Source organism: Myxocyprinus asiaticus, chromosome 42, assembly GCF_019703515.2.
Source record: "Myxocyprinus asiaticus isolate MX2 ecotype Aquarium Trade chromosome 42, UBuf_Myxa_2, whole genome shotgun sequence".
Taxonomy (NCBI): domain Eukaryota; kingdom Metazoa; phylum Chordata; class Actinopteri; order Cypriniformes; family Catostomidae; genus Myxocyprinus; species Myxocyprinus asiaticus.
The window spans coordinates 11,163,036-11,175,779 of NC_059385.1; the positions used below are offsets into that span (position 1 = coordinate 11,163,036).

Below are 12,744 nucleotides of genomic sequence, written 5' to 3' on the forward strand. Positions count from 1 at the left end.
CGACTGATCAGGAGCCTGGCAGGGAAGTGTCGGCTTCCTACAGCTGGCTCAGCTGTCAATCGCTTTAACCATATGAGTCTATTTCTCTGCGGTAAAAAACAACACCTATGTGGCCTGTAAATACCTGCTGCTTTTATACAGGAGCATAGAGCTGATGCAATCCATATTCCTCAATATCTCTATTTTTAGTCATAGTCTTATTTTCTGTTTCCTTGAAACTTTTCTTTCTTTTTAAAAGGTCTTTTACCATCACGTCTGTGATATTTACTGTTGACATTTTATATAGATAAGCATATCTATACAGGGGCACTCTCACATTCAGAAACATCTGTGTTTGAATTTTAGTCTGCTATTTGGATTTTTGATTCATCCCACACACCACACATTCACAAACTTTTTGAAAGGTTTGTCCCCACTCATTTCAAATAATTACATAGCTCCTGCATTTAAACGTGTATAGCATATCCAAAATTACAAGTACATGCTAAACTAGTATTATATTAATATAGGTGATATCTTTTCAGGAATTAACTGAATATTAAAATATTTTGAAAGTTAAGTATAACTTGCTAGAATATACTATTGTGTTAAATATGCCATCGGCTCAAAGTTACAAAAATGTTTAGTATTATAATTTATTAAATTAGTTATTATTTAACTACTTTTTTCTTTTAATTCAGATTTTTATAAATGAATCAAAAAGTTTGATCAGCGCCTTTTGTTTTGGAATTTTGTCGATGTTTTTATTAAAATAAACAAATTGTTTGCAAACCTTTGGCATTGGTTGTATGTGATTTCTCACATAATTTCCTTAAGTAGACCAAGCAGGTTAAAAATAAAATGATACTCTTTAGTTTCAGAGTTGCTAAGTTTGTATCACATATATAAGCAGTCATTGTTATGATCTGATGAATTTTGGGCTGTAAGCAGTGCCATTCAGTTGTAGTTTGTTTGCCTGCAGATGGTGCAGTTTACCCAGCAGTGTCAGGCCCATTTTTAGGTTTCCAGTGTTGATATTCCCAATGTAAAGAAAATATATGATCTTATTAATATATGGTAAATAGTTACAATTAGATTTATTTTTATTTTATTTTTTTTACATAGAAACTACTATAAACAATTCAATGCAATTTCTTATTCTGTATGTTATCATTCATAAATCATAATCTTGGTAAAAGTTCAATTTCTCTTTATGACTAAATATCAAATACCTGCCCATTGAACATACGTGTGAATGTAGAAAACACACTCATGCACACACACACATGCACGCAGGCAGATACATACAGTATGCCCAGAACAAAGGCCTCCACACATCTCTGCTTGTCTCTTCATTATGTTCATTTGCCATGTCTTTGCATCTCCATAATTAAAATCTAATCCTGCATGCCGACGTTTTAAACGAGGACTAGCCTCAAGAGGAGGCTTATTTGATTAAAAAAGGGGAAGGGTAGAGGAGGGAGTCAGTTCTCCACAGCTCGGCAGGCAGGAGAGACAGCTCCTAATTGTGCTCCCATGAGGTGTGCGCACGCCTGGGCAGAAAGAGAGGGGGGGCAGGGTGCTCAGAGACTCTAGTGGGCCTGAAAAAACAAACCGCCAGTGGGACCAGCTCTCCTGCACGGCTCCCCTGACATCTCAGAGAGGGGAGCTGAGGGGAGGAGCACTTATGAGGAGCCATGGGACTCCTCGAACTTCCATTTCTCACTCCGCCTAGAGGGTATGAGCTATAACTTCCCCCTCTCCCTGCAAGTGTCTGTGTGTGGTGGTGAGGGTGAGAATCAGGGCTCCTCTACAGACAGAACAAATCTAAAAGCTATACAGATGAATGGAACTAAAAGCAAAAGGTTAAAATGCTCTTCACTTAAGATTAAGCTAACGGCAAATGTCACGTACACAATAATTGCACTTTCTTATTTATAAGTTGTCTCAGCAAGAAAGTGTATACCCAGAACATAAACTGAACAGTAACAAGCTAAATAACTCTCTCTCTCTCTCTCTCTCTCTCTTTGTGTGTGCATGGTATCACAAAAGAAAAGTACACAATTCTCTCATCATTTACTCACCCTCATCCCAGATGTGTATGAATATCTGTCTTCTGCAGAACACAAATGAAGATTTTTAGAAGAATATCTCAGCTCTGTAAATTCATACAATGCCATAACTTTGAAGCTCCAAAAAGCATATAAAGGCAGCATAAAAGCAATACATACGACTTCAGTGGTTAAATCCATGTCTTCAGAAGCGATATGATAGGTGTGTGGAGAACAATATTTAAGCTTATTTTTATTTATTTTTTTACAATAAATCTCCACTTTCATTTGCACATTCTTCTTTTACTCTTTGACAATTTGAATTCTTCATGCATATCGCCACCTACTGGTTGGGGCTGTTGAAAGGTGGAGATTTATAGTAAAAAAAGACTTAAATATTGATCTGTTTCTCACCTACACCTATCATATTGCTTTTGAAGGCATTGATTTAACCACTGGAGTCATATGGCTTACTCTTATGTTTCCATTATGTGCTTTTTGAGCTTCAAAGTTCTTGCATTGTATGGACAACATGCAACATAATTTAGTATTAATATTAACTGCATAATTACGCACGCACACACACACACACACACACACACATATATATATATATATATATATATGCTACAAATTACATTTAAATGATCAATTAATTAAATAAATATTACATACCAATAACATGTGTATTATATATTAATATATTATATTAATTACTTAATGTGGTTAATAGAATATTACTTGTAAATATTATATTACAATTATTACTTGAATGTATTATTTTAAGTGATACAAACTTATATTAATATTACATACACACGCTTTTACATATATACTGTATATTATAAACGTAAACAATACATAAACGGCGAATTGGTTTTCATCACTAATTGTGATAATTAATACGATTACATTGGCTCATTACATCATTGTACTATGTACGGGTGAACAATGAGGTGAGACAGTACTACACAAACCCGATAGAGGGCGCTCCTCTCCAAATTCAAGTTCAAAAGCAGTATTTATGATTCATCAGGAATCGATCGGACAACGGTTTATGTTATAACATCAAATCAACCAATGCCACCATCTTAAATACCGTCCATTACCGACTAAAATACACATTGTTCAATATTTCTATTGTGATCAGTTAGGTTGCATCTGGTTTTATTTAGGCTAAGAATGCCCGTAAAATCAATAATATGTATTGGTATACAGTAGATTGGTTTTATAATACAAGCAGATGGTAGCTGAGCACGCGGACGACCAACAGCAAAACATTATAACAAAGGAGGACACAGCTAATTTCTCAAAATATGTAATATTGATGTAATTTCGAAAGAAAAACAAATAAGGCTCAAAATCAATCCATTCTGAAATCAATGTATCAGGTGCAGGAATACAACAACAGGCCAGCAAAAAATATGACAAAAAATAAAAAGACCCCAGCTATACATAGCGTTTGTGCTGCTTGCGTCACCGGATCCGATCCGTGTATCGCACAGCGCCACGGATCACGCAATATCTATAGTGATGAAAAATCTATAACCGTAAACTCTTCTCTCATAACGGATGAAAACGTATCCAACCTCCCCCTCCCCGTTCCTGCGCCATGGGGAGCATGATTAGAAACACGGAAACTCCATCCCGCGTTTTCTGACTTGTATTTAGGATGCCACCTTGGTCTCAATAATTGTTTTCAGTAGCCCTATTCAATATATCGCAGGTTGGCGGTCGATAACTCCGTTCCGCGCGCGCCCGCGCTGTTCGATCGACTCCGCTCCGTGTTTTGCGCGCGCTCCCCCGCCTTTCTCTCTCTCGCGCTCTGAGAGAAGTGAACTCCAGCCCCTCTCGCGCTCGCTCTATCAGCCTTTCATTCCGTCTCAATATGTCTCAAGATGGCGGCCAATGCGGGATCGATGTTTCAATATTGGAAACGCTTTGATTTGCAGCAGCTCCAGGTCAGCTCCCTTTCGCTTTGTACTCGCTGAGTGTGCCGGTAAGCCGGTCCCGGAGAGAGTCGCGGAGGGGCTCGCGCGTCGCTCGTTCGCCGGGTTTTGCATGGCGGCGTCTGGCGGAGCGCCCCCGTGCCCATTGATTAAAGTGGCTCTCTCGCGCTGATCGGAAATTGATCCTCTTTGTTCAATTCCCATCGATCAACAATCACGGTCAAGGTGGATGCGGCCTCTCTGGCCATGGGAACCCAGAGGTTTCCCCGGTTTTTAGAGGGGACCTTTCCATCCCCGTGCTGTTTTGCGAATAGTTTGTGCTGGAGAGATTTAGATAGTATGTTTGTTGAAATAATTTTGTGTTTGGGGGGGGATGAAGTGTCTCGCGCTACACGGGTGGCGCTGTGCTGGACCGAGGCGTTATTGCTTAGTAACAAGAGAGGTGTTATACTTTGCATTCTCTTCTCTTTATATCTCATCTTGTGTGTCGTTTGCCGGGAGTTTTGTGCTAATCGGATACTTTAGAAGTTTATGAAGCAGGTCTTTATGATAAAACACAAAGTTCTGCTTCAGTGCTTAAGTTTAAACTGGAGACTGTACTGGGTGAAGTTAGTGCTAGACCTGCGCCAGACAGGAACAATTAAACAAAAAACAATAAACAATCGCGAACAGTTGAAGGTTTTTTGTTAAAGATTGATCTCGTTTGAGATAAGCGAGAAAAGTAGGTTTTGTTTTCACTATTCCGTCCAACACGACCAGAATACTTAATCAAAACAAATTAATGCAATTTATTACAAGTATTTATTTTTAAAATTATTATTATTTTTTTTAACTTTAAATTCTAAGTCGTGCATCAGAAAATATAGATCAAATTAGAAGTGAAGTAGGTAGATAGATCAGCTCGATGTGCGCTTTGGTTTAATGTTGCTTTTGGTTTTTATTGATTAGTTGTTAAAAAGTGAAGTTAAAACTCGTTCGCTTTCATTATGTTGCAGTCGGTGCTGAATCAAAATGTTAGTGCAGTACGAGTATGAAGTGAATTTTTCTCGACTGCTTAGGCATAAACAATAGACCTCCTGATTATATCAATTATTGATTACGAGTTTATGTATTTATGAAGTGAGGTCGCAAAGCTTAGTTATGTTTTAGCTCGAAAAATCGCTGACCTATTTGCGATGGAAGGACCGAACTTTCCATTTCCTCATCTTCATAAACATCATAGGTCATTTAAAAATCAATATCATATTTAAAAATCGATATCTGTCGATAATATCGGAAAATCGAGCTTTACTTGTATACTAGCTTTTCTTTGCATTAGTAATTTCTTATTGTTTTACCTATCAAAATATGGACATATATTGTGGGAATATTCTGAGGATTGCTCTGTCCAATAACATACGTAATGGTCGCAGTGAAATAATGTAAAACTAAACCGAAGCAGAATGCATGCTTATTTTGACGTGTAAAGTGTTGCAATATGTTTAGGAAATTCTGGGATGCTTTTCAGATTTTGTGTAACATTAATCTGATATAGTCAAACATTGCTGGACGTGTTGCATGTCAGATGTCTTGCTCCTCTCAAGGAAGGCTGTTTGATTATTATGTGTTCTAGGAAAATCATTTATTCAATTAAGGTTCAGACATATAGTGTAGTAGAACATAAAAGGACCACACACACAGCTGGGCATATTCTGATGTGGTGACTCTTAATTTTAAGTGCTCTCTCTCTCTTCTCCCTCCCTCCCTCTCTCATTCTCTCTCTCTATCACTCTGTCTTTCTCTCAGGCTGATAAGAACTGGCATCAGCGAGTTCAGGCTTTGATGATGTCACGGGCGCTATTTATCTTGTTCTTTCTCTCTCCTAAATCCATCTTTAGTATGTTTCACTATGGTAGCCAATGCAGGGTGTGATACCGACTTGTTTTGAAACACTTTTTCTCTTTGTCTGATGATTTAAGCTTAATTGATGCCACAATGTGAATCAGATGTCTCACATTACCCAGCAAAAACCGCAACAGACATGTCGAAGAAAGTCGTCGGAATGATTCCCAGTTCATTTCCCAAAATGGATGACTTCAGAGTTTAAAGAGACCTGATTTGACTTTGCTGGTCTATTCAGGACTTTTGTTGCTGTCTCTGTGTCACCTGCCTCCTCTGTCACCACGTGACCAAGTGAGGTGGAAGTGTACCTCAGCTTGTGTGTGGTCCTGAGTTTTCGTGCGTCGACGTTGAGAGATTAGCGTTTGACGCAGGCAGTTCTGCCACCATCGAGATGTGAGTGGCCTCTCTTGTCTAGACCTGTGCTGGCCCCTGTGATGACTTTAAAAGTGTGCTTCATATCTTAAATGAAGGACACATAGGCCTGCTGTGTTACACTTTGTAAACACACTATGATTGTAGTCTGTTGTGTGTTGTGCTCAAATGTGATTATCAGATGAACTGCTAGATCAATTGGATGTTGTATAATATGCCAGTGTGAAGCATTCAGCATGTTTAGATGCCAGATGTAATAACTCATAATTGCTATGTATATATCATGTATGAGATCACCCACTTCTCTTTTTGTTTAGATAATTAACGGATAACTGGGAATAAGCTATTAATAATTTATTATCAAATTGTTAATACAGCGAGCATTGTGATGCATGCTATTTGTGCTTGTTTTTGAGATTCATCACTTGTGAAAACAGTAAATTTGAGTGTGTTTGGGAAATGCATTTCAATAAGAGCACCTGTATTGTTTTTCATTGAAGGTTTTAGTAATATCTGTCTTACTGACACCTGACTGGCTTTAAGAGGGAAGGGGCAAGCCCCTAAAAAGAGAATGGGAATGTCGCCATGTGTCTGCGAAAATGTGGATAAACCACTTTTAGACATGATTTTATTGCTGACATGAAAGATGAATAGAACAACATCGTCTCTGTAGAGCCCACCCCACACATTCACACAGACTCGGATTCTGACCACTTCAAAACCTAGCCAACTGTATATGAGGTCCCAAAACAACACGTATATTTGCATGTGGCCTCTCCAAATTTAGCCTCAAAGTGCAGTACTTCAAGTGGCTCTTGTATCTGTCTAATTTTGCAATTTAGACAGACACAAATAATTTCTGCTGAGCCTCTTTGATCCCCCGAGATCGTCCCTTTTTTTTTTTGTTGAAAAAAAAAAAGCCTTGTGAGATATTGAGGAAGTGCTGAATTAGTTGGTCTAAATTCATACAGTACAGAACTGCACTTAAAAAGACCCTTTTAGTAAGCTATTCATCAGTTGTGTTCATTTATAGCTTTTCAACATTGGTAGAGACGTGATTCGTAAAGAATATTACGTTTACTGTAATAGGTCTGTCTGAAATGGTTTTACATTACAAATTCTTTTGCTGTATGTGTGACAGGAGATTCAGTCTGTTGCCTCACTTTGGTTATTAAAAACCCAGCAGTGCTTTCAGCTGTCGTGCCAGTAAAGTAAAAAAGAATAAGTTAGCGATTGCAGATCTGCTACTTGAACACCTTTGGTTTATAAACAGATTGGTCCAAACGCTGATACTCCAATAGTATTTGAATTAAATGCTCCAGGAGGTGCCACAATCTAAAATGGGAAACACTTCTGTGTAGTTGTTTGCCATCTCATATAATCATATGGTGGCCCAAGTATAGCTCCTTGAAAGGGAACTCAGTTCTTGTGTGATAAATACTTGATGATGATGTATTTTTATTCAGTCTAAAGAGGGAATTGAACTGTTCCTAAGCCTAAGGCAGTCTGCAGGCCCCAATGGATTTTAGCTTCTTTATATGGATAGTCGAAATAGGCCCATGACATGAAATGCTTTTGGGAAGTTGACATGTTCCACACCGACATGCTATTCTCTATTTTAAAGAAATATCCCAAGTTCAATAGTTAAGCTCAGTCAGAAGAATTAAAGTGCTTTATTAGCCAAACATTTTAAGCTTCGCTTTTCTGGCTTTCACTTTTCCACCCTCCAAAAATGTACTTCATTCACTTCCATTGTAAGTGCCTCAATGTAAGCCAGATTTCTGTTTTCTTTTTCTTTTTTTTTTCTTTTTTTAAGTAAAGAAAGGACAAGTTGAAATAATTTTTCTGGTTAACACCACCATGCCACAAATGCTGTCGACATAGCTTAACTTTGAACCTGGAATATTCCATTAAGCTAATTCTTTTAAAATTATTATTATGCATGCAGCTTTTATGACCTAATGTTAATTGAGAGACTATGTGTAAAATTTGTCATTTTAAAAATTAATTAATCACACAACAGGACCTTTTAAAATTAACTAGTGAAGGCAAAAAGGTAATTGAAAATGGTCAAAAAACAAAATAAATGGTGACAGTACAGGAAGATATTTCGCTTTTCTTGATATGTTCATTTAAATTTTAACCTAAAATATTTGTTAATAAAAAAAATCCATGGAAACATTATGCACCAGCTACCCATATAAGAAGAAAGTCTACAGTCACTTTGCACACATATATAGTACTTAAAGATAAAAATGTGCTTGAATAGATGTTTAATTTAGTTTTGGCAGGAATATGTGATGGCAAGTGGTTAAATAGTTATTGAACGTTTTTTAAGCGAGTGCTTTCTATATAATGGTTGGTTGTGTATGTTGATCTCTTTCCTTTGCCCTGTGCTCTGTTGCTGGAGATAAAGATGGCAGGAAATGTTCAGTGGCCATGGGAATCAAGAAAGGGGGAGGCCCTTTGCCAGAGCACTCTCTCTCTCTCTCTCTCTATCACTCAACCTCTCTCTCTCCGTCACCCTCTCTCAGACACGCATATACACGGTCATTACCTCACTGACTGCCCCCTTTTGCTGTGTCTGTGGGCTGGGGTTTCACAGGGGGGCCGCTCCCCTCCCGCACACACAGGGAAGCCAGAACTCTGACGCCAGCAGCATAATTAGCCGTCCATTTCATATAAAGCCGAGTTGGGAGGAGGGGATGAGAGCGGTCGCCCCTCCCACCTCTCTCTCTTCCTCTCTTTTTCTTCTTTCTTGCTTCCTTTCGTTCATACTTTATCGCGTGGTTGGTCTGCATGCCCTCGCACTCTGGAAATTCTTCCTCTTGGTTTAAAGGAATTTAACGCCTCTGCTGTATGTTACACTAAGGAAAAACAGAGGAAATAAAATGAACCTGAGGTTTAACATGGCCTTAAAATAGTCTTTTTTAGTATTAAACTTGAAACAAGTATTCAAATTGTAACACATCAAAGCTACAAGTTGTAGTGCTACAAATTTGTTAGACAACTTTATTATAATTGTTTGACTTTTTGGTCTTTTTGCCTTTAATTTACATGGTATTGTAGAATAGAGTGCAGCAGTGCCCGCCTACGTTTTCAGCTGTCTTGGTTACGATGGTATTTTTCCAGTTTGTTTTTTCCCATAGGGATTTCATTAAAGAGTTCTAAGTCACGAACCAAACCAACCAGCTCCGAGATCAATCACAACATTACACACTTTGATTTGAAGCAAACAAGTATTTGAAAATCTGGAAAAACAATAACAAAGGAAAAAGACTGTGTACATATTCAATGAGGCAATGAACTACAGTCCCATGTAACAATACGAATGAGGAAGGCTAATTGAATTAAAAACAATAGAAACATTATAACTATTGATTTTAAAGTTGGTGATTATAAGTATAGAATCAGTATATTTAAAATATGTTTCAAAATATTCAGATATATTCAGGGAAGTTGTTTGAGAGTTTAAGGCCAAAGTAGACTTCGGTTGTCTGCGTTGCTAAATGGAACGTGCCGAGTATGCGTGATGCAAATTCCATCATCAGCACAGTCTTTGCGGACTGTACCCATGCGGCCCATATTTTGTTAACACGCAAACAGTTTTCATCTGTGCACATCGCTGGAGCATGCGCCTGCTGTTGACTGTACTAAAACGGTATCACAAAGCAGTCATAGTGCGCATGCCTCAATCACGTTCATATTCACGTTCATAAGATTATTTCAAAGGCTGAGCGCTCGACCGTGTGTGAGATGACCTGGAATGCAGGAAGAGGAAGTATACCCTAGCCATTAGGAGGCCGACTCGTTTGTGTGAAGTGGGCGGTCGCTGCAGAGCTCCTGTGCTGCGGTTTGTTTGTCGCGATTCTCTGATTGGTGGATTTCTTCCCCAGGATCATGGGTAGTGTAGTTCTTCACCAGGAATTCCGCTATTAAACACAATAAAAAAAAAAATGAAGTAAAAATGATGTGGGCTGATGGGTTCAACTGAAGCATATCGATTAACAACCTAGGAGCCCATGGTAGGTTTGTCTGTAAAGCTTTATAAGGTATTGTTAATAATCAATTACTCTATGAAAAAAATGGAGAAGATTTTTACTTCCGGAACCTGACTGTTGTGCTCTATAAACAGGAAAGTTGGGGAGAGAGGGGGGGAATGGTATAGGGACATGATGCAGGTCATGCCACTTTGCCACAGCTGTGACAGTTTCTCTTTAAAAAAAATTGTTTTTATGGTTTCCTGATAGCCATTCAAAAACTATTTGTAGCTTTAAATAGGGAAAATTGAGTAGTGAATAATATTTTTATAAAATCGTGTTAAAACAATGCATCAGGTTATTACAGTGATAGACTGTGGAAAAAGGTTAGAACAGCGTTTTATTTGCTTCTGTTCAGAAACATCTGGAAAGAGTTTGAGGGAAGTACTTCTGCATTAAGAGCCATGGGAAAGAGATCTGCTCCGATTGCCCTTTTTCCTGAGTGGAATAGAGAGAGAGAGAGAGATAAAGGGAGAGAGTGAAAAAGGTGTTTATAGTCCAAATGTCTTCTTGAGTATTGTCACTCAAAACAGATTTTATACTTTTTTTTAAAATCAGTACAGCCTACTTTATCTGCTGTTCGGTATTTCATTTTTGCTGGTTTAATGGCTACATTCAGAATAAAATATGTCTTTAGATAGACTGTTCTCATGTAATTTTTTTCATCCTATGTTTTAAAGCAGGTTGTAGACTTAGATTTACATTCGGTCATAAACAGCTGTTTAAAAACGAGCTGAACTCTGAGTCCGATAACATTTGTTGTGGTTGTGGAGGAAGAGCCCTGAACGTTTCACACTGAAATCCAATCCATTGTTTTCAAACAAGATGAACTCTGTGATGAGAAGAACATGTTTTTATTTCCAGTCTTTGCTGCCATTTGCGAGGATCTGCCGCGCCACCCTAATTTGCCGCAGATATGTTTAAAAAATCACAACCGCAGAGATCAAAGCCATTGAAAAAGCCTGTGACTTTACTGTGCAGAAAACTAATGAGGTGCATCTTCCTGTGTCTGGATTCTTTCTCGTCTTTAGTTGTCTGCTGTTGGCACTAACGGTCAATGTGCGACTTACAGCAGCAACCATTGGTCTACTGAAGTGATCGACCTTAATAGGTTTTTCAGTGACCTATATTGAAAAAAGCAGTAGCTGCTGGCTGATTTAATAGCAATTGGCATATATACATAATTTTTATATATATTGACTTCTAAGCCACATTTTAATGCAAAACATAACAGCCATTACTAAATAGCTTGTTTTCAGGCCAAATAGCAGGTATACAGTAGACCCCATCCCTTGTTCGATAAATTTACTGGGCGAGATTTTGTGTGAAAAAAAAATAGAGATTGTATTTGCTCTTTAAATATCAGAGTATCGATCACACACGCAGTGGCCGAGGCGAAGACTCGCAGTCGGAACTGTTAATGTGTGGGAGACTCGAGAGGCTGGAATCTCACTCACATGCCATGTTTGATAAAAGCTGAGCTCTTAGGGGGCTGCTGAACAGTCCATTTCAGCTGAAGCAAGGAGAGTCACACCTCTCTCGCTCTTTCTCTTTATCGCTCTCCCTCTCTTTCTCCCTCCTGCTTTATTCCCCTTGCCTACCACTCGCTGTGAGAGATGATTGAAAAGCCGGAGTTTCCATCAGTGGCCGTCAGCTGTAAATGTACTCAGATTGCTGAAACAGCCTTGCGTTGTTGCTGACCGTCGCATGGGCCACAGGATGTAGCGCCATATTGCATCGTGTGTGTAGTGTGCCAGCATAATCAGGTGTAAATAAGTAGGTCAGATGTGGTCTATGTTTTGCATTGCTGGTCGGTATTTTTGACAGCAGAGGAGAGTTTTTGCGCAGACCGAGGTTTGTGGATTGTTGATGTTGAAAGCTGTTGGTGAGAAACGGGGGACATTCTCAGCTTGTGTGTCCACATGAATGATGAATCGCATTTGTGTTGGGTTACATAAGATGCCAACCCTTCTTTGTTGCGAGCTCTCCTTTTTCGAACTCTCTTGTTCTGTTCCAGATCCATGTGAGCTGACTACAGAGGTGGCATTTTAAGGCATCATAAGTGCACTCAAGAACTAAAAGCTTTTCCAAAATGTTGGCAACTTAAAGCTGAAGCTACTAGCGGCACCAAATGGAATTGCAAAAATAAACATTCTCTAACAAGTCCTTCCTCAAACTCATGCCATTGGTTGGGTCAGTGTTGCAGTGTCTGCTGGACGGGCTGCTTAAACAAACCTAGCAGTTTTGTTTAGCGCAACCCTACACTACCGATACTGTCAATACTGTTTGTGAGCCCAGACCCGAAATCGCTCTCTCTCTTTATAATTTCTTCTCCAAGCAAGTCAATTTGTTGCAATATGCAGTATTTTAATAAATCATCGTAGGCAACATTCGTAACAGTGTAGTAACAGGAAACATACGCAGTTTTAACAAGGCAGACTGATTTAATTAACATGTTAGCTTAGCAACATG

General features: G+C 38.7%; 1 protein-coding gene across 1 annotated transcript in view; it reads left to right on the forward strand.

Annotated features, from left to right (window-relative positions):
* Nucleotides 1-2,608: 2,608 nt before the first annotated feature.
* LOC127432897 (homeobox protein cut-like 1) overlaps nt 2,609-12,744 on the forward strand; it is a 178,946-nt gene continuing 168,810 nt past the window's right edge. The window contains exon 1 of the mRNA XM_051684407.1: nt 2,609-3,991. Within this exon, the coding sequence (XP_051540367.1) occupies nt 3,929-3,991 (63 nt within the window). The 5' untranslated portion in view covers nt 2,609-3,928. The remainder of the gene's footprint in view (nt 3,992-12,744) is intronic.